Source organism: Borostomias antarcticus (genome assembly GCF_949987555.1).
Source record: "Borostomias antarcticus genome assembly, chromosome: 20".
NCBI classification, from domain to species: domain Eukaryota; kingdom Metazoa; phylum Chordata; class Actinopteri; order Stomiiformes; family Stomiidae; genus Borostomias; species Borostomias antarcticus.
This window is the reverse complement of record NC_140253.1, coordinates 20,720,799-20,744,347: the sequence shown is the minus strand read 5'-3', so window position 1 is coordinate 20,744,347 and position 23,549 is coordinate 20,720,799. Positions and strand designations below refer to the sequence as shown.

General features: G+C 43.8%; 1 protein-coding gene across 1 annotated transcript; it reads left to right on the top strand.

Annotated features, from left to right (window-relative positions):
* Positions 1-572: 572 nt before the first annotated feature.
* On the top strand, positions 573-23,166 carry cdh27 (cadherin 27; the record flags this gene model as incomplete). The annotated part of the gene is made up of 14 exons (XM_084454716.1): positions 573-608; positions 3,157-3,279; positions 4,883-5,032; positions 5,165-5,306; positions 6,237-6,400; positions 12,334-12,465; positions 12,612-12,794; positions 13,024-13,328; positions 13,483-13,628; positions 14,018-14,242; positions 15,222-15,443; positions 15,658-15,776; positions 22,105-22,326; positions 23,068-23,166. The coding sequence occupies 14 exons, from the start codon at positions 573-575 to the stop codon at positions 23,164-23,166; spliced, it is 2,268 nt and encodes a 755-aa protein (XP_084310842.1).
* Between the last annotated feature and the right edge of the window lie 383 nt (positions 23,167-23,549).

Here is a 23,549-nt window from a genome sequence, read left to right as displayed (position 1 = left end):
CACCATTATGATCCTAGAAAAAAAAGCAGGTTACAAAGCAATGCCATACAGGTACATGGGAACCTATTTATCCTGCTAGACTAGTCATGTCACTCCACCTCACACCACCGAGACCCGATGACAGCTGCTGCACACTACAGTCCTCCGATACCTCCACTGTCTAGTAGCTACTGGGTCACACACCGACTGTGGGACGGACGAGTTGACTCTTTTAAGGCACAGCCTTGGAGCAGGTGCTGGGCACCCACAGAAACACACTGTGCCTCCAAATGTCGGCTACACAGTAATATGCTAACGAATGAACAGATGTCTGTGACGATAATGAGAAAGAATGCAGCTCAACTGCATTCACAACAACACTGTTAAAAGACCATAGCACATCCCCCAGTTAAAACAACCTACCACACACAGACACACACACACACATACACACGCGCATACACAAACACACACACAAACAGCACTGCAATTTCCATGAGGTGTACATAAGAGGGTTTGCTGTGTCTTCTGCCAGTACACAGACACACTCCCACTGCCGAGGTCATGTGGTGTGTTGAACCCCTGTGTTCACCATGAGAGCTGCCCTGCTCTTCCCTCTCTGGCTCATGGTGAGTACATTCTACTGAATTTAACATTCCCTTCAGAATCAGCGATACACTAATACGCCTGCCGAAACTATTTCATCATGTATAGATTTTCCTAAATATGAAGATGAATGCATGTTGTTCGTGTTGTTGTTATAAGGAATATTACTTTATATTTTGCTTGGATTTTACAATTTGAATGTAAATGTTTAAGGTGCATGTATAATGTAAATGGTAAATGGACTGCACTTATATAGCGCTTTTCCACCTTAGCGGCAAAAAGCTCAAAGCGCTTTACAATGGCCTCTCATTCACCCATTCACACACCAATGGCGGTAGCTGCCATGCAAGGTGCTAACCTGCTCATTGGCAGCAATTTGGGGTTCAAGGTGTCTTGCTCAAGGACACTTCGACACGTGGACAGTCGGAGCTGGGATTCAAACCACTGACCCTTTGATCATTGAATGACCCGCTCTACCAACTGAGCTACAGCCGTCCCTTGTAGGCAGTGTCAGTGTAGGACAGGTGTGTTTCCAGAAGGAGCTGTCCACTTGTCACCAAGGATGGATGAGTTTATCCAATCTACACTGTGTATCACTTCCCATCAGGAGGTTCACAGTATTATACATATATCTACAGTATCATATATCCCCCCAGACAGAGAGGGCTTAAATGGGTGTAATACTGAAATAAGAAACTTCTTCCTACTTTGTAACGGGAGCGGGGGTCTGTGAGACAGGTGTATTGTTTTTACTGGCATGTTTAAAAGAGGACCGTCGACTCTGAAACCAGTTTGACAGCCATTCAGCAACATCACCCGGAGCAAGTATCTATTCCACGTCAAACATCGTGAATAATGCTTTCAAGTACACGTCCCCTACACTTCAGGTCCAATGTGGTTTATTGGTGTTTATTTTATATGAACAAGATATGAGTACCATTTACATTTGAATGTTTAAGCATTAATGAGGCTAAAATTGGATGGATACAGAGACGATTACCAATAACACTTCACAGAAATAGTTTATGATAGGCTATTAAGTGTACTTGAAAACAGAAAAACATAATTTGGCTGGATTTCATTCATTGATTTATTAAGATGAGATTCAACACCTTTGAAGTCGTATCCAGACAAAGTATGTCTGAGGCTTTTTTCTTTGACAACAGTGTTGAGTATGGATATTGAATCATATATTGACCCCTTCCCAGTGTGCCACGTGTGATGATGTGGTTCTGTTAGTTTGTTTGTTACCATTCTTTTGTTTGTTAGTAACCAGGACTATGCGAAAACTACCAGACCAATTTTCATGAAACATGGAGGGATGTGGAATGGGCCAAGGAAGAACCCATTCAATGGGCCAAGGAAGAACCCATTCACTTTCAGAGCAGATCTGAATCACGGGGCGGGTCCACAACCCTCCAGGCCTGCTACCCTCCAGGCCTACTACCCTCCAGGCCTGCTACCCTCCAGACCTACTACCCTCCAGGCCTGCTACCCTCCAGGCCTGTTACCCTCCAGACCTGCTACCCTCCAGGCCTACTACCCTCCAGACCTACTACCCTCCAGGCCTGCTACCCTCCAGGCCTACTACCCTCCAGACCTACTACCCTCCAGGCCTGCTACCCTCCAGACCTACTACCCTCCAGACCTACTACCCTCCAGGCCTACTACCCTCCAGGCCTGCTACCCTCCAGACCTACTACCCTCCAGACCTACTACCCTCCAGGCCTACTACCCTCCAGGCCTGCTACCCTCCAGACCTACTACCCTCCAGGCCTGCTACCCTCCAGACCTACTACCCTCCAGACCTACTACCCTCCAGGCCTGCTACCCTCCAGGCCTGCTACCCTCCAGGCCTGTTACCCTCCAGGCCTACTACCCTCCAGGCCTGTTACCCTCCAGACCTGCTACCCTCCAGGCCTGTTACCCTCCAGGCCTACTACCCTCCAGGCCTGTTACCCTCCAGACCTGCTACCCTCCAGGCCTGTTACCCTCCAGGCCTACTGAATGGGCTCTGATAGCCGAGGGAGAAAGACAGAGGGAGAGAGAGACCTTGCTGCTTTCTCTGGGGCGGCTGTGGCTCAGGAGTTGAAGTGGGTCATTCAGTGACCGCAGGGTCGGCGTTTCGAATCCCGGCTCCTCCTGTCCACATGTGGAAGTGTCCTTGAGCAAGACATGAACCCCAAATTGCTCCCAATGAGCAGGTTAGCACCTTGCATGGCAGCTGCCGCCATTGGTGTGTGAATGAGTGTGAATGGGTGAATGAGAGGCCATAGTGAAGCACTTTGGATAAAAGCGCAATATACTGTAAGTGCAGTCCAAGTGCAGTCCACCTAATCTCTCAATCACTGTCTGTTGATTTCCTCCACTTACACATTTAAGAACTGCACATGCTAACCAAATGCATTCAGGGGCGGAGGTCCATTTCTAGTTGTATGTACAGTGTATTTTTAACCTGTATTTATGCAGAGGGTCCCAATGAATCTCTTTTGAAGGGAGCCCTGCATACAAAAATGCAATTATACAAAATACATGCCATTTTGTGTGAGTAAGAGGGGGTGTGTTGCTCAGGTATGTGGAGTGTCTGGTGTCACCAGCTCTGAACCCCTGAACCGTCACAAGAGAGCCTGGATCATCGACTCATTCAGAATGGAAGAAGGGAACCCTGGCCCTTTCCCTTATGAGCTGGGCAGAGTGAGTACATGATGAGCAGTAGTCCAATACAATACAACTTTATTTAAAGAGCACATTTAAAACAACAAGAGTTGACCACTAAAGTGTTTTCCATTTCAATCAATACAAAAAACACAGTTGACAACACAATAGGACAATAGCAGCATAATGAAAGATAATAATAAAGAGCTACTCTGATACTTAGTATTCAAACGCCAGGGAAAACAAATGTGTTTTTAGGTGGGACTTAAACACTGGAAGCGTTGGGGCCAGCCTAATGTAGGGGGGCAGCTCGTTCCAGAGTTTGGGGTCAACGACGGCCAAGGCTCGGTCCCTCCTGGGCTTTAGCCTAGATTTAGGGACGACTAGGAGCGACTGGTCAGCCGACCTGAGAGACCGTGGTGGGATGTACGGATGTAGGATGTCGACGAGACAGGGTGGGGCCAGACCATTCAAGGCTTATAAGCAAATAATACAATCTCAAAATGAATCCTAAACTGCTCAGGAAGCCAATGGAGGGAGGCGAGAGCAGGAGTCACGTGTTCTGGTCTGCTCAGGAGGCCAATGGAGGGAGGCGAGAGCAGGAGTAACGTGTTCTGGTCTGCTCAGGAGGCCAATGGAGGGAGAGGAGAGCAGGAGTAACGTGTTCTGGTCTGCTCAGGAGGCCAATGGAGGGAGGCGAGAGCAGGAGTAACGTGTTCTGGTCTGCTCAGGAGGCCAATGGAGGGAGGCGAGAGCAGGAGTCACGTGTTCTGGTTTACGTGTCCCTGTCAGGAGAAGGGCAGCAGCGGTCTGTACCAGCTGGAGATGTGACAGCGACACTAGTCATATCATCACATATACCTGTTCATGATGAGTAGTCATCTACATATACCTGTTCATGATGAGTAGTTGTCATCTACATATACAGAACCTGTTCATTATGAGTAGAAGTCATCTACATATACCTGTTCATGATGAGTAGTCATCTACATATACCTGTTCATGATGAGTAATAGTCATCTACATATACCTGTTCATTATGAGTAATAGTCATCTACATATACCTGTTCATGATGAGTAATAGTCATCTACATATACCTGTTCATTATGAGTAATAGTCATCTACATATACCTGTTCATGATGAGTAGTCATATACATATACCTGTTCATTATGAGTAGTCATCTACATATACCTGTTCATGATAAGTAGTAGTTGTCTACATATACCTGTTCATGATGAGTAGTCATCTACATATACATGTACATAATGAGTAGTCATCTACATATACATGTACATAATGAGTAGTCATCTACATATACCTGTTCATGATGAGTAGTCATCTACATATACATGTACATAATGAGTAGTCATCTACATATACATGTACATAATGAGTAGTCATCTAGATAGAGCGGTACATGTTAAGTAGTAGTAGTCTACATACTGTATACCTGTATATGAGTAGTAGTCATCTACATATACCTGTACATTACCAAGGTTGGTGTTACCAGATGGGTTGATTATAAGAGCAGTTTTTCTGTCTTTGGTTTTCATAATTATCAAACTATATTAAATGGAGCATAATGGTACTAATTAAACTCTTTCCACACTACTTTTACCGTCCACAACCATGTTTTCAGGTCCAGATTGAGAGGAAGTACCGTGTGTCTTTCGAGCTGACAGGACAGGGAGTGGACGAGGAGCCCAAGGGAGTGCTCTCCATCAATAAGGACACAGGAACGGTCCTGGTCCACAAGCCACTGGACTATGAGGAATACCAACTCTTGAGGGTCAGACTTCTGCTCAGTTGTTGTGAATAATGGTCAAGGGGATAGTTCCATTTTTGTTCTGATTTCATTTTCAAATTCATTTTGTATGGCTTATTTCCTATGGCACCTAACATTACACATTTAATTCCACAGCTTACTTTTGAGTCTAGGAAGGCAGATCTGGAATTGGATACAAAACTAGGAGTTGAGGTTCAAATATTAGACATAAATGACAACCCACCTCGCTTTCAGAGGGATGTGTATGAGATCACCATCGGAGAGGCACATGTTCAAGGTAAGGAATGTCATGCATATGGTCAAACCCTTACACCACCTCCCGACCACTACGCCCTGCTACCCCATCACTCCGAGGCCCTTTCGGTCATTCGGCACGGTCACGGCTCTTCTCTGTCCTGACCCCACGGTCATGGCTCTTCTCTGTCCTGACCCCACGGTCATGGCTCTTCTCTGTCCTGACCCCACGGTCACGGCTCTTCTCGGTCCTGACCCCACAGTCATGGCTCTTCTCTGTCCTGACCCCACGGTCACGGCTCTTCTCTGTCCTGACCCCACGGTCATGGCTCTTCTCTGTCCTGGCCCCACGGTCACGGCTCTTCTCTGTCCTGACCCCACAGTCATGGCTCTTCTCTGTCCTGACCCCACGGTCACGGCTCTTCTCTGTCCTGACCCCACAGTCATGGCTCTTCTCTGTCCTGACCCCACGGTCACGGCTCTTCTCTGTCCTGACCCCACGGTCATGGCTCTTCTCTGTCCTGACCCCACGGTCACGGCTCTTCTCTGTCCTGACCCCACGGTCACGGCTCTTCTCTGTCCTGGCCCAGCAGTGGTGGAATGAACTGTCCACTGATGTCAGGACAGCAGAGTCGCTGCCCACTTTTCGCTGCAGGCTCAAAACTCATCTTTTCAAGAAGTACTACAACAATCCTCCCTCTTAAGCACCTATTGTATTTTAGATTGATATTCTTGTACTTTGCCATCAGCACTAGATGATGCTCTTAGTCACTTGTTTTAGAAAGGAGATGCACTTGTGAGTTCTGGCAGTAATAGTACACTGGCTTTTCCTACGTTAAATGCAATTATTGTTAGTCACTTTGGATAAATGTTTTAGCTAAATGACTGTAATGTAATGTTATGTAATGTAAGATCCAGCTTCATAATACTGTGCTTTGTCATAGTATCAGGAGGTTCCTTCTCTCTCAAACAGGTTCCTATCTAGTCACTGTGGTGGCGTATGACAGAGACAAGATAGGGTCACCCAACTCAACATTTCACTACGCGATGGCATCTGTGTCCCCAAACCCACCAAACGCTGAGTTCTTTATTGACAACCATGGTACCGTCACATTCAAGGGATGTTTGGAACATGAGGTAAGATCTATATCTGCAACTGAAACAATTTAACTCCATTTATTTGTACCAAATTAAGATTTTGAGCCTGTACACCACACATTATGTTGGTGAAAAGGAGCAGTACATAGCATACAAATGATGGCATACAAATATGCCATCATCTCTTGCACTTGACTCTGAGTTATGCAAGGTATGCAGAACCTTCCAGTGTGTAACTATGAGTATACTGTTCTAGTATGCAACACTTTCTAGTGTGCAACCATCAGTTCATGAATCAGTCAAGAGTCATGTCACTTCAAATCATATATTATGTGCATTGTAATAATTTCATAGCAGAACATCCATATTTCAGTTCATAGTCCTGTTTGAAATCGTTTCCGCAAACCAATCAGTTAATCAAACCAATCAGTTAATCAAACCAATCAGTTAATCAAACCAATCAGTTAATCAAATCAATCAGTTAATCAAACCAATCAGTTAATCAAATCATCAGTTCAATTAATCCAACAAATGCGCTTTAGACGCATCCGGGTCTCTCAAGTCAGTAATCCCCATCAGTCAATGAATCAACACAATCAATGAGCGCATTATTTAAAGAAACTAGTAAACCAAATTTAAAAAATCACAATGGTGTGTGAGTGCGAGGTAGAGAGGGCATTGGGGCTTGGGAATTCGGGGTAGGCTGGAGTCGGGAGAGTAGGCTACTTTAGCCCAGTAGGAAGCCTGGAGATGGGGAACGTATATGGAGTCAGAGACGTGAACAGCGTGGAGATGGGGAACGTATATGGAGTCAGAGACATGAACAGCGTGGAGATGGGGAACGTATATGGAGTCAGAGACGTGAACAGCGTGCTGGAGATGGGGAACGTATATGGAGTCAGAGACGTGAACAGCGTGGAGATGGGGAACGTATATGGAGTCAGAGACGTGAACAGCGTGGAGATGGGGAACGTATATGGAGTCAGAGACGTGAACAGCGTGGAGATGGGGAACGTATATGGAGTCAGAGACGTGAACAGCGTGGAGATGGGGAACGTATATGGAGTCAGAGACGTGAACAGCGTGGAGATGGGGAACGTATATGGAGTCAGAGACGTGAACAGCGTGGAGATGGGGAACGTATATGGAGTCAGAGACGTGAACAGCGTGGAGATGGGGAACGTATATGGAGTCAGAGACGTGAACAGCGTGGAGATGGGGAACGTATATGGAGTCAGAGACGTGAACAGCGTGGAGATGGGGAACGTATATGGAGTCAGAGACGTGAACAGCGTGGAGATGGGGAACGTATATGGAGTCAGAGACGTGAACAGCGTGCCAAACACAGACCATGCAGCTCATCCTTCCGCACCGGTGTCTGCTTCCCACTAATTCTTCATCCAAGCTGTCTTAGTTAAAGATTTCCAGGATTTTCTTTTTCTCCTGTTGTTCCAAATCCTCATCAGTAGGATAGAAGGGTTTGAGGTTACACACATGTACAGTCCTTACATCTTCACCAGTGTCCTCTCTTACAACCTGGTAATCAAGAGGTCCAACTTATGTCACTACACGATAGGGGCCCTTCCACTTGGTAGCCAGTTTGGCTGAAAAGTTCCTTGAAGCACTGGACTGTGGAAAGTTTCTCACCCACACTCTTTCCTGGAACCTGAAGCTGACATCCCTCCTGGTCTTATTATAGTTCCTTAGCTGTCTCACACAAGTCTTCCTGCTACTTTCCTCAGCTCAGCTTTAGCATGGAGGGTTTTCATCTGAAGAACGACATCATAGGCGTGAGCATCAAGAGGAAGAGTCTTTCCTCTTAGAATCTCATCCATTGGACTGTTCAGCTTCCTCCCAAGCTGTAACTCAGCAGGGGTTACTCTAGTGGTTTCTTCAACGGCAGAATTCAAGGCAAATCTAAATTCTGGCAAGTACTGGTCCCACTTTCTGTGGTTGTCATCCACATAGGCAGAGATCATACACTTCTGGGTGTGATCTACCCATTCTGTCATGTTCGTCTGTGGGTGATAGGCTGTAGTAAGCTTGGGTGTCACAGTCTATTGCTCACAGAGGTCCTTGAAAAGAGATGATACAAACTGTGATCCTCTATCTGATATTATGAAATCCGGCACACCACATCTGGTAAAGATTTCTTCCTTCAAAATGCGAGCGATAATCTGTGACGTTGCCTTCTGCATGGGAAAGAATTCTACCTATCGGGTGAAATAGTTGACTAAAATCAGAAGACACTAGTTCTGTTCTGGACTGCGTGGTAGGGTCCCATTATATCCACTCCCAACAACTCATTTGGGCCTCTTACTGAGTGTTGCTGAATCCTTCCTGCGGGCTTCCTGTTGTCTGACTTCAGGCTCTGACACTGAACACAATATTTTACAAAAGCTTTGACATTGGTCAACATTCCGGGGCAGAAAGCCACTTCTTGGAGTCTCTTGTAGGTTTTGAATATTCCCCCATGACCACATCGAGGGTTTTCATAGAAGCTTTGAGGACTTGTGGGATCCGTGCTGCAGGGAGGAGTGTTAGAGGAAAAAGAGAGTGGGGAAGATGAAAGGTTAACAATTTTTAGGTCAAGAGAATCCAGTTTCCTTTCCATGGAGAGGACCTTGTTCTTGTGGCTCTTTGCTTGCTCCTTCATCTCTGCTTTCACTTGCTCCAGGTGAGAGGATACCATAGTCAACTGGGCAATACAGTATTCAACCCCTGTGTTCAACCTATCCAAACCTTCCTGTGTGGACTGTTTCACTCCTCTGATTTCTCCCTGAACTTCCTCTTGGAATTGTTCTACCATGAAACGTATCTGGGAGTTAAGGGATAGTTCAGAGCTTTTCATGAAACGTATCTGGGAGTTAAGGGATAGTTCAGAGCTTTTCATGAAACGTATCTGGGAGTTAAGGGATAGTTCAGAGCTTTTCATGAAACGTATCTCAGAGTTAAGGGATAGTTCAGAGCTTTTCATGAAACGTATCTCAGAGTTAAGGGATAGTTCAGAGCTTTTCATGAAACGTATCTGGGAGTTAAGGGATAGTTCAGAGCTTTTCATGAAACGTATCTGGGAGTTAAGGGATAGTTCAGAGCTTTTCATGAAACGTATCTGGGAGTTAAGGGATAGTTCAGAGCTTTTCGTCTCCTCAGCTACAACCGTTTTAGTTGCTTAGACCAAGTTATTAATTTCTCTCTTGGTTGGAGGTTATTCATGATTTGAGATGACAGTGATTTGCATTTGACTGGTCTGCAAGAGCCTTGGGTCTCCCATCACAGTCAATTTTGTATTCCTTCACACATTTGGTCATTTCCTGTACTGTCCATTTTTGCTTATTCATTGCCTGGTACAACTTAAACCAGTTATCCTGAGTTTTGGAAGCCAGTTGGGTTAACTCCCTTGCCGCTGTAGAGAGGACTCCTGGTAGGAGGTATGGATTCAGAGGAGGAAGAACTGGAGGCAGCTTTGGCCTCTCCAGTCACATTGGAAGATGGTCCAGGCTGGTGATCAACATTGGTTTCATTTGTCCATGTCAGAGACGCAGTGTTTGTAGTGAGCGCACCACTGATTGGTAAAGGATGAAAGTGCACATCATCCCCAGGCCGGGTTGAAGGAAACTACATTGGATATCCCTCGCCCCACAGGCGGTTATATCCCATTTAAATGTAATCCATCCGTCTCAAAGACTTTGAGAGAGTATCAACGTCCGCAATGTCTGGACTCTCTCCATTCCCTCGATTCAGGGAAGTTGGGGAAGGTTGGATTTTTGAGTCTGCTGCGGTTTCAGCCATGGTGGACTCAGTTGGCAAAATGTATGTTATGTAGGGTTATAAACTGAAATCAGTGAAATAAAACAGCACAGCTCTGGTCGGAGTATGATTACCTGAATTAACCTGCTCACAGTATGATCAGCTGAATTAACCTGCTCACAGTATGATCAGATGAAATAACCTGTTCAGAGTACCATCAGTTGATTTAACCTGGTCAGAGTATGATCAGCTGAATTTACCTGGTCAGAGTATGATCAGCTGAATTTACCTAGTCAGAGTATGATCAGCTGAATTTACCTAGTCAGAGTATGATCAGCTGAATTAACCTAGTCAGAGTATGATCAGCTGAATTAACCTTGTCAGAGTATGATCAGCTGAATTTACCTAGTCAGAGTATGATCAGCTGAATTAACCTGGGCTGAGTTTCCCAGAGGCATCGTAGCGCTACGTTCATTGTAAGATACGGCGTTCATCGTAGTTCAACGTAGTGCTACGATGCTCCTGATCATCTGAATTAACCTGGTCAGAATATGACCAGCTGAATTAACCTGGTCAGAATATGATCATCTGAATTAACCTGGTCAGAATATGACCAGCTGAATTAACCTGGTCAGAATATGACCAGCTGAATTAACCTGGTCAGAATATGACCAGCTGAATTTACCTGGTCAGAATATGACCAGCTGAATTAACCTGGTCAGAATATGACCAGCTGAATTAACCTGGTCAGAATATGATTAGCTGCACCGTCGTCTTCAATCTGCGATACACATTTGTTAACATAAAATCACAAATGATGAGCTATTGTAAATAATTAAATAATAATAAATATGTATTTTATATATGTGTGTGTGTGTGTTTGTAGGTGAGAAATGTATTTGTCCTTGCTAGGTAGGTGATAAATGTATTTGTCCCTTTAGGTAAGTGATAAATGTTTTTGTCCTTATAGGTAGGTGGTAAATGGATTTGTCCCTATAGGTAGGTGATGAATTGATAGGTAGGTTATAAATGGATTTGTCCCTATACAGTAGGTAGGTGATGAATGTATTTGTCCCTATAGGTAGGTGATGAATGGATTTGTCCCTATAGGTAGGTGATGAATGGATTTGTCCCTATAGGTAGGTGATGAATGGATTTGTCCCTATAGGTAGGTGATGAATGTATTTGTCCCTATAGGAAGGTGATGAATGTATTTGTCCCTATAGGAAGGTGATGAATGTATGTGTCCCTATAGGTAGGTGATGAATGGATTTGTCCCTATAGGTAGGTGATGAATGGATTTGTCCCTATACAGTAGGTAGGTGATGAATGTATTTGTCCCTATAGGTAGGTGATGAATGTATTTATCCCTATAGGTAGGTGATGAATGGATTTGTCCCTATAGGAAGGTGATGAATGTATGTGTCCCTATAGGTAGGTGATGAATGTATTTGTCCCTATAGGTAGGTGATGAATGTATTTGTCCCTATAGGTAGGTGATGAATGGATGTGTCCCTATAGGTAGGTGATGAATGGATTTGTCCCTATAGGTAGGTGATGAATGGATTTGTCCCTATAGGTAGGTGATGAATGTATTTGTCCCTATAGGTAGGTGATGAATGTATTTGTCCCTATAGGTAGGTGATGAATGTATTTGTCCCTATACAGTAGTTAGGTGATGAATGTATTTGTCCCTATAGGTAGGTGATGAATGTATTTGTCCCTATAGGTAGGTGATGAATGTATGTGTCCCTATAGGTAGGTGATGAATGTATTTGTCCCTATAGGTAGGTGATGAATGTATTTGTCCCTATAGGTAGGTGATGAATGTATGTGTCCCTATAGGTAGGTGATGAATGTATGTGTCCCTATAGGTAGGTGATGAATGGATTTGTCCCTATAGGTAGGTGATGAATGTATGTGTCCCTATAGGTAGGTGATGAATGTATGTGTCCCTATAGGTAGGTGATGAATGGATTTGTCCCTATAGGTAGGTGATGAATGTATGTGTCCCTATAGGTAGGTGATGAATGTATTTATCCCTATAGGTAGGTGATGAATGGATTTGTCCCTATAGGAAGGTGATGAATGTATGTGTCCCTATAGGTAGGTGATGAATGTATGTGTCCCTATAGGTAGGTGATGAATGGATTTGTCCCTATAGGTAGGTGATGAATGGATTTGTCCCTATAGGTAGGTGATGAATGTATGTGTCCCTATAGGTAGGTGAGAAGTACACAGTGGTGGTGGAGGCAAAGGACCATGGTGAGGTCGTCAGTCTGTCGAGTTCAACTACCGTCATCATCCATGTTCAGGACGACAACAACCACCTGCCAACTATCACGGGTCAAACGGTAAGGTCTTCACCCCAGCCAACAACATCACTGTGTGCACTGTGCTCATTCTAATGCCGTTGCACAGTACACCTGTTTTATCAATATCATTCCAGAATTGTGCTGGCTCTGTGTCCCTGACCTCCCTCTCTGTCTCCATGCACCAGGGGGGTGGCAGCGTGCTGGAGGGAGAGACGGGGGTGTCACCCCTCCGACTGCACGTGACTGACAGGGACACCAAGGGCACCCCAGCATGGAGAGCCAAATATTCTATTGAGGGGGATGAGGGGGGATACTTTAAGATAGAGACAGACCCAGAAAGCAACGATGGAATCCTGATGGTTGTAAAAGTGAGTGTTGTCAGACTGCATGTGCAATGCCTCCCACCTGCGCTGTGTTCAAGGCCTTCTAGGGCTCTACAAACATGCATCATAGCCTGGATACTAACAGCAGCTCCCAACATATTATTAGAAAGCAGCAGCAGAGGGAACCAAAAAGTATTATTTCAAGTCTAACTCTGTTTTCAGGAGTGGGAACCTGTTCATGATGAGCTGAGTGTGTTCTGCTGTTTGACCTTAGCCCCTGGACTTTGAGGATGGAGCAGAGAGAGAGCTGACCGTCTCTGTGGAGAATGAGCAGCCATATTTCTCCTGCGAGGTGAAGGAGAAGACGGCCTCTGGCCTCTGGACTGTGGACAGCAGCTCTGGAGGTCCACCCCAGCGAAGCTCTGAGAGGCTCACCGTTCATGTGGAGGACGCCAACGACCCGCCGGTGTTCAGCGTTCCTGCGAAGGACGCCACGCTGGAGGAGAACTCACAGGCTGGATCCCCGGTGACCACAATGACCGCCGTTGACCCTGACTCCAGTCATGCAAGTGAATTTGTGTAAGACTGATTTTTCACTGTTTGTAGATTGAGATACTGATTCACTGATGATAAATTAGTTTAAACAGAAACAGAATCATCTGAGGTTCCTAAGATAATTATATGACTTGGTTGTGACATAATTATATGACGAACTCTTCCGGCTATGACCCAGGTATGTGATGGGAGATGACCCTGATGGCTGGGTGGAAGTGGACCCCCAGACAGGCCTCATCACCACAGCCAAAAAGCTGGACAGAGAGTCCCCCTATTACGTGGTCAACAATGTCTACACAGTCATACTCTATGCAGTTGATAACGGTAGGCAGTTGTTGTTGTTGTTGTTGATAAAGTTCTTGGTTTGGGGGTGAAAAACAACATTACAGCAACTTCAGTTTAATTCTAGGATAGGTTGGTTCATTTTGAGAGATGTTGGTTATTTGACATTAATGTGTAAGATATCGTAGCATTTTGCGGACAAACACATTTTAAGGTACAATAAAATGTGTTGATTTTAAAATCTGATGGCAGAAATAATTCACACATAAAGGTAACTATTAGCAATCAATTCTGATAAGTGTGAAAAGTGAAAAATTGTTGTTTACCTTGTTTTGCCTCGTTTTGACTTGTTTAGTCTGCCTGTGGATTAAAACAAGCCTGCCTCTCCACCTCCATGTACCTGTGAATCCTCAACTCCCTCGTTCCCACAGGAGACCCCGCCCTGACCGGCACAGGCACCCTGAGGATCCACCTGCTAGACCACAACGACAACAGACCACAGCTGGTGGTCAACCATGTGGACATGTGTTTGTCTGACGGTCCCACCTCAGCCAACATCACAGCCACAGACCTGGACCAGGATCCATACGGAGGGCCCTTCCTGTTTCAACTGCTAGGAGACGTTGATGGGAAATGGAGTCTGGATCCATTGTATGGTACAGTAAACAATCATTTCCTGTTTAGAAGTGTTCGGGCATTGGACCAGGTTCTCCTACCTTCTAACCAGGTCCAGTGGATGCCCCACTGTCGCCCGCAGACCACCCTGAGTTCGATAGATACCCCCGCGTCAGCTGTGGATGTTGTAGTATTTAGTTAACACACACATACACACGTACACACAGACACACATCAGTCCACATCTGGCTTAGGCCTGGACCTGATGCTCTTAGCCTTTCTTGCTCTGAAAATGTAATTTAATGTAATTTATTTATTGCTCTATAAATGTTCTTAGCCCTTAGACAAATATATTCCAGGAGCTTGCTCCAGGTTGCCTGTTTTAATATCTGTGTTGCTTTTATGACTCTGTGTGCTACTAACCCTGCTCTGCCTCCCCTCTCCTTAGTGCCTCTCTCTCTCCCTCCTATCTTCTAACCAGGTCCAGTGGATGCCCCACTGTCACCAGCAGACATCCCTGAGTCCAATAGATACCTCTGTGTCTGCTGTGGATGTTATAGCATTTAGTTAACACACACACACACATACACACAGACATACACCAGCCCACTTCCGGCTTTAGGCCTGGGCCATAGCAAACACACCAGTGTTTGCCATGTCTCTCCTATGATGCTTTTTTAACCTCTCTTACTCTGAAAATGTAATTTAATATAATGTATTGCTTTATAAATGTTCTTAGCCGGTAGACAAACATACACCTGGAGCTTGCTCGATCGCCTTGTTGAGAGGGGTCAGGGAAGAATTTTTACAGCTCACTTATCTGGCCCCCGGGTGATTACTGTTTTTTTTGCTTCCCTCTGGAATATGTAGAGAATGGGTCGTATGCCCACCTCCCTTGTTCTCTGTAAAGCGCATTGTGTTGCCTCTGGGTATGAAATGCGCTATACAAATAAAGCTTTGATTGATTGATTGATATGTGCATGATGTTACCTATCGTGTGTCTCTCGTCCAATCTGTCAGGTTTTTCAGTGAATCTGGTGAGGGAGCCTAGTGTGTATGCTGGGCCACACACCGTCGATATGAAGATCTCAGACAAGCAAGGCCAATCTGCCATTTACAACCTCTCCGTGACCGTGTGTGACTGCTCCGTCAGCCCCAGCTGCCAGAGAGGCCGGGCCAGCGCCTGGCGTGTGGCCTACGGGGCCGTCGCCATCATCTTCGCCTCCCTGCTGGTGCTGCTGGGTAGGAGGCTCCGCCCATTCACCTTTCACACTAAGGATCTTTCTGTAGTAGAGTCTGCTTTTCACTCAGTCATTGAACGTTCCCATTCTTTGACTGTCAGATACGCAGTAATTGTTGTTAATGATTTCTCTGACGTTCTGATGAACCCGGCACATTCCATGACCAAACACGATAGAACGCATCTAATGAATGGTTTGGATCTTTGGGGGGGAAGTGTTCCTGCTGTTGGCTGTCTTCATGTCTTGTGGAAAGAAGATGTCCGTCCTCCAGGTAGACAGCTCGGCGGTCGACCTGCAACCCTGCAACACAGAGACACCAGGGTCAGACTGTCAGGTGAGAGGGGGGTCAGGTGAGAGGGGGGTCAGGTGAGAGGGGGGTCAGACTGTCAGGTGAGAGGGGGGTCAGGTGAGAGGGGGGGTCAGGTGAGAGGGGGGTCAGGTGAGAGGGGGGTCAGGTGAGAGGGGGGTCAGGTGAGAGGGGGGTCAGACTGTCAGGTGAGAGGGGGGTCAGGTGAGAGGGGGGGTCAGACTGTCAGGTGAGAGGGGGGTCAGGTGAGAGGGGGGGTCAGACTGTCAGGTGAGAGGGGGGTCAGGTGAGAGGGGGGTCAGGTGAGAGGGGGGTCAGACTGTCAGGTGAGAGGGGGGTCAGGTGAGAGGGGGGTCAGGTGAGAGGGGGGTCAGGTGAGAGGGGGGTCAGGTGAGAGGGGGGTCAGGTGAGAGGGGGGCCAGGTGAGAGGGGGGGTCAGGTGAGAGGGGGGTCAGGTGAGAGGGGGGTCAGGTGAGAGGGGGGCCAGGTGAGAGGGGGGGTCAGGTGAGAGGGGGGGTCAGGTGAGAGGGGGGTCAGGTGAGAGGGGGGTCAGACGGTCAGGTGAGAGGGGGGTCAGGTGAGAGGGGGGTCAGGTGAGAGGGGGGTCAGGTGAGAGGGGGGTCAGACTGTCAGGTGAGAGGGGGGGTCAGGTGAGAGGGGGGGTCAGGTGAGAGGGGGGTCAGGTGAGAGGGGGGGTCAGGTGAGAGGGGGGTCAGGTGAGAGGGGGGGTCAGGTGAGAGGGGGGTCAGGTGAGAGGGGGGCCAGGTGAGAGGGGGGTCAGACTGTCAGGTGAGAGGGGGGTCAGGTGAGAGGGGGGTCAGACGGACAGGTGAGAGGGGGGGTCAGGTGAGAGGGGGGTCAGGTGAGAGGGGGGGTCAGGTGAGAGGGGGGTCAGACTGTCAGGTGAGAGGGGGGTCAGGTGAGAGGGGGGTCAGACTGTCAGGTGAGAGGGGGGGTCAGGTGAGAGGGGGGTCAGGTGAGAGGGGGGGTCAGACGGTCAGGTGAGAGGGGGGTCAGGTGAGCGGTGGGGTCAGACTGTCAGGTGAGCGGTGGGGTCAGACGGCCAGGTGTCTTTCTCTCAACTATGGTTCAGTTAGCATAATACAAAAAAAGAAGTAAACACACCTGTACCTGTATGATTATAACCTGTACATGTATGATTATAACCTGTACCTGTATGATAATAACCTGTACCTGTATGATTATAACCTGTACCTGTATAATTATAACCTCATGCATCTTTCTTCTGTGTGTTAAGATCCCCATTCTGACACTAGTGCCGCTGCCCACAGACAATCATCAGCAACCATGGACGCATGGGTACCCCAATCCCAGAGGAGCTCAACAAACACAGCTCTTTAAGACGGTGGGGAAAGGCTGAAGGGGGAGGGGGGTCTTCATGTGCATTGTTGTGATGAAGTGTTTGTTGTGAATAGAATACAGAACCAATATCCCACTGTTTTGTCACACAGGTTTTAGATCAGAACTTCTATTATGATGCCAAAGGCTACAGAGAAGACCAGGTTTGCCAACTGCTCAATGGCAACTCACTGTACAAGGTATATATGCCTCCATTACTCTGTTAACACAACACACACACACACACACACACACAGTGTGCAGAACGGAGCTTCATTTCATCATACATCCCTCTCTTCCCCTTTTTCCAAACCTAGAAGACAGAGTTTCAATCACTCATAGACAATGGCTGCTACAACCAGGTACTGTCATTGTTTTGTTGTAATCTATAGCCCTTCTACACCATCAGCTCCTGTCTCAGTGACCACAGGTGTCGCCTCTTCTCTGTTCAGCAGGAAGCAGCTGTGAGAAGGAGGTCTTTCTGGTGTAAACAGCAGAGCTCTGACTACGTGACACATGATGCCCTCCAGTCACTGTTCCACCAGGTTAGTACTGTACTAGTCTGTACTGTATTAGTCACTTCCACCAGGTTAGTACTGTACTAGTCTGTACTGTATTAGTCACTGTTCCACCAGGTTAGTACTGTACTAGTCTGTACTGTATTAGTCACTGTTCCACCAGGTTAGTACTGTACTAGTCTGTACTGTATCAGTCACTGTTCCACCAGGTTAGTACTGTACTAGTCTGTACTGTATTAGTCACTTCCACCAGGTTAGTACTGTACTAGTCTGTACTGTATTAGTCACTTCCACCAGGTTAGTACTGTACTAGTCTGTACTGTATCAGTCACTGTTCCACCAGGTTAGTACTGTACTAGTCTGTACTGTATTAGTCACTGTTCCACCAGGTTAGTACTGTACTAGTCTGTACTGTATTAGTCACTGTTCCACCAGGTTAGTACTGTACTAGTCTGTACTGTATTAGTCACTGTTCCACCAGGTTAGTACTGTACTAGTCTGTACTGTATTAGTCACTGTTCCACCAGGTTAGTACCGTACTAGTCTGTACTGTATCAGTCACTGTTCCACCAGGTTAGTACTGTACTAGTCTGTACTGTATTAGTCACTTCCACCAGGTTAGTACTGTACTAGTCTGTACTGTATTAGTCACTGTTCCACCAGGTTAGTACTGTACTAGTCTGTACTGTATCAGTCACTGTTCCACCAGGTTAGTACTGTACTAGTCTGTACTGTATTAGTCACTTCCACCAGGTTAGTACTGTACTAGTCTGTACTGTATTAGTCACTGTTCCACCAGGTTAGTACCGTACTAGTCTGTACTGTATTAGTCACTGTTCCACTAGTCTGGTACTGCAGATCGGTCAGTGTTCCACTAGGCTGGTACTGCAGATCGCTCAGTGTTCCACTAGGCTGGTACTGCAGATCGGTCACTGTTCCACCAGGCTGGTACTGCAGATCGGTCAGTGTTCCACCAGGCTGGTACTGCAGATCGGTCAGTGTTCCACTAGACTGGTACTGCAGATCGGTCAGTGAAAGGATGAGTTCCTTGTGCGGCGGTTATATTCAACAGTGCAAAGAGCTGAGGTGCAGTCCTGTTCCAAGTGAAGACTTAACAAGACACACAATTACATAACTGCACGCAATCAGGACAAATGAGTGTGTGGTATATGTACCTGATAACGCGACTCAGTGTCACACACAAAGAGTTTCCCCAACACATCTCCATACTGTAGCTGACAGGTAAACCATGGTTCATGTGTACAGGACACTGCTACTGCCCTTTGTTTGGCATCAACTTATCTGGGCAGTTTAGGGATTCCCCCCTCGAAGCAAGGGAAGGAAGCGTGAAGAAGAAAGCACTTAACTGGAAGGGATCCCCCCTGGCTGTCTCCTCCCCCCCGTCCCTCTCCCACAAAGACTGAGACGGCTAGACGACTGATAGTACATTGGGAACCTTATAATGTCTAGTTGTGTACTTAGGAACTGGGACTGATTAGTGCTGAATCTGATAAGATATTGTAAGGACAAGCGTACCTGTACCTATACTGGCTATATACTGTATGACAACGTTTCTATTCTATTCTATTCTGGCTATATATGACAATGTTTCTATTCTATTCTATACTGGTTATATATGACAACATTTCTATTATATTCTATACTGGTTATATATGACAACATTTCTATTCTATTCTATACTGGTTATATATGACAACGTTTCTATTCTATTCTATACTGGCTATATATGACAACGTTTCTATTCTATTCTATACTGGTTATATATGACAACGTTTCTATTCTATTCTATTCTATACTGGTTATATATGACAACGTTTCTATTATATTCAATACTGGTTATATATGACAACGTTTCTATTCTATTCTATACTGGTTATATATGATAACGTTTCTATTCTATTCTATACTTGTTATATATGACAACGTTTCTATTATATTCTATACTGGTTATATATGACAACGTTTCTATTCTATTCTATACTGGTTATATATGATAACGTTTCTATTCTATTCTATACTTGTTATATATGACAACGTTTCTATTCTATTATATTCTGGCTATATATGACAACGTTTCTATTATATTCTATTCTGGCTATATATGACGTTTCTATTATATTCTATACTGGCTATATATGACAACGTTTCTATTCTATTCTATACTGGTTATATATGACAACGTTTCTATTATATTCTATACTGGTTATATATGACAACGTTTCTATTCTATTCTATACTGGTTATATATGACAACGTTTCTATTATATTATATTCTGGCTATATATGACAACGTTTCTATTATATTCTATTCTGGCTATATATGACGTTTCTATTATATTCTATACTGGCTATATATGACAACGTTTCTATTCTATTCTATACTGGTTATATATGACAACGTTTCTATTATATTCTATACTGGTTATATATGACAACGTTTCTATTCTATTCTATACTGGTTATATATGACAACGTTTCTATTCTATTCTATACTGGTTATATATGACAACGTTTCTATTATATTCTATACTGGTTATATATGACAACGTTTCTATTATATTCTATTCTGGCTATATATGACAACGTTTCTATTATATTCTATACTGGCTATATATGACAACGTTTCTATTCTATTCTATACTGGTTATATATGACAACGTTTCTATTATATTATATTCTGGCTATATATGACAACGTTTCTATTCTATTCTATACTGGCTATGTATGACAACGTTTCTATTATATTCTACTCTGGCTATATATGACTACGTTTCTATTCTATTCTATACTGGCTATATATGACAACGTTTCTATTATATTATATTCTGGTTATATATGACAACGTTTCTATTCTATTCTATACTGGTTATATATGACAACGTTTCTATTCTATTCTATACTGGCTATATATGACAACGTTTCTATTCTATTCTATACTGGTTATATATGACAACGTTTCTATTCTATTCTATACTGGCTATATATGACAACGTTTCTATTATATTATATTCTGGTTATATATGACAACGTTTCTATTCTATTCTATACTGGTTATATATGACAACGTTTCTATTCTATTCTATACTGGTTATATATGACAACGTTTCTATTATATTATATTCTGGCTATATATGACAACGTTTCTATTCTATTCTATACTGGCTATGTATGACAACGTTTCTATTATATTCTACTCTGGCTATATATGACTACGTTTCTATTCTATTCTATACTGGCTATATATGACAACGTTTCTATTATATTATATTCTGGTTATATATGACAACGTTTCTATTCTATTCTATACTGGTTATATATGACAACGTTTCTATTCTATTCTATACTGGCTATATATGACAACGTTTCTATTCTATTCTATACTGGTTATATATGACAACGTTTCTATTCTATTCTATACTGGCTATATATGACAACGTTTCTATTATATTATATTCTGGTTATATATGACTGTGTTTCTATTCTATTCTATACTGGTTATATATGACAACGTTTCTATTCTATTCTATACTGGTTATATATGACTGTGTTTCTATTCTATTCTATACTGGTTATATATGACAACGTTTCTATTCTATTCTATACTGGTTATATATGACAACGTTTCTATTCTATTCTATACTGGCTATATATGACAACGTTTCTATTCTATTCTATACTGGTTATATATGACTGTGTTTCTATTCTATTCTATACTGGCTATATATGACTGTGTTTCTATTCTATTCTATACTGGTTATATATGACTGTGTTTCTATTCTATTCTATACTGGCTATATATGACTGTGTTTCTATTCTATTCTATACTGGTTATATATGACAACGTTTCTATTCTATTCTATACTGGTTATATATGACAACGTTTCTATTCTATTCTATACTGGCTATATATGACAACGTTTCTATTCTATTCTATACTGGTTATATATGACTGTGTTTCTATTCTATTCTATACTGGCTATATATGACTGTGTTTCTATTCTATTCTATACTGGCTATATATGACAACGTTTCTATTCTATTCTATACTGGTTATATATGACTGTGTTTCTATTCTATTCTATACTGGCTATATATGACTGTGTTTCTATTCTATTCTATACTGGTTATATATGACAACGTTTCTATTCTATTCTATACTGGCTATATATGACAACGTTTCTATTATATTATATTCTGGTTATATATGACTGTGTTTCTATTCTATTCTATACTGGTTATATATGACAACGTTTCTATTCTATTCTATACTGGTTATATATGACTGTGTTTCTATTCTATTCTATACTGGTTATATATGACAACGTTTCTATTCTATTCTATTCTGGTTATATATGACTATGTTTCTATTCTATTCTATACTGGTTATATATGACTGTGTTTCTATTCTATTCTATACTGGTTATATATGACTGTGTTTCTATTCTATTCTCCACCAGAGGATCCAGTCCATCCAGGCTCCAGGGGAGGAGCTAGGGGACTACGACCCTCACCCTTACGCTGAGGAGGGGGACCTGGAGGCCGAGTTTGGGCTGGAGCCCATCTTCATCCCTGGTGACACCTTGGACCTGAAGGAGCTAGAGAACCTCGACCCCAAGTTCCTTGAGCTGGCCGCTCTCTGCAGCCCTGCCTCGGCCCAGCTGTCCATCCGCTCCACCAGGGTGAAGCTTCAGCAGAGGGACAGAGCAACATGCTCATTAAGCTTCAGCAGAGGGACAGAGCAACATGCTCATTAAGCTTCAGCAGAGGGACAGAGCAACATGCTCATTAAGTAGCTGAGGGTTGGGCTTCCAATCTGCACAATTATGAATGTTTGAACACTCTTGAAGAGCAACCATTCAAAGTGCGATGTACCTAGGACCTTGAGGATCAAATTAACTTGACAGCATGAAACAATTTATAATGTGATTTATTATACAGGGTGAGTCACAAAACAAGTTTCAATTTTATAAGAACATTTTTGTCCATATATTCGACTTGTGGGAAATCGCCACACACATGGGCTGTCAAATAGACATGCCACATCAATTGTATTCACAAAAACAAAATTGAAATTAAATCATAATTAAACTGCATTTTGCTTTGATCTAATCATTCATTTGTTAAAGAAATATAATGGAACAAACCAAATGGGATGCCCTTCATACTTCATAGAACAAAACTGTATTGCAACGCATTCTAAGGACAGTCTATCAAACTGTTCTCATCTGTCTTCCTTTGCACATGTGCTGCCAGCACACAGGGAAACTAACATGCTCCAGGATTCTGCACATTACATTATTATATTTCATGAGCTCAGTTCTATATACACAGGGAAAAAACAAGAAAAATAAGAACATGAATATGACCCTTTTAGCCTTCACACTCTCCCAGTGTCCATATAGGCCGTGGGCCACTGGTAGGCCCTGCTGGAGCCTCTCCATCCCTCAGGAAGCGCCCTGCCACCAAACACCTCCATGTTCAGCTTCTTCTCCTCCTTCCAGGTCATTATCAACACTTAAGACTCAAGATCTGTTTATTAGCCAAGTACTGTATATGGTTCACACATACTAGGACTGTTGCGGACGACATAGGACAGGGTGCAGGTCAGGACAGGACAGTGCAAAGACATGACAGTGCGAAATAGTACAAAAAACAGTGCAAATACAAAAAACATTGCAACAAAATGCAGTGCAAAGTACAAATTACAATATACTGTACACTGCAAAAAACATTAGTTAAAATACAAGAAATAAAAAATACTGAATTTGAGGAGAAATTACACTTAATTCTAGAGAAATTATCTGTCCGTGCAGCAAGTTAATTTTACTTATTCTTAAAATATGCTGGTTCAAGTCTAGAAATAAGATAGAAACTAGTAAGTAACTTTTAAAACAAGATAATT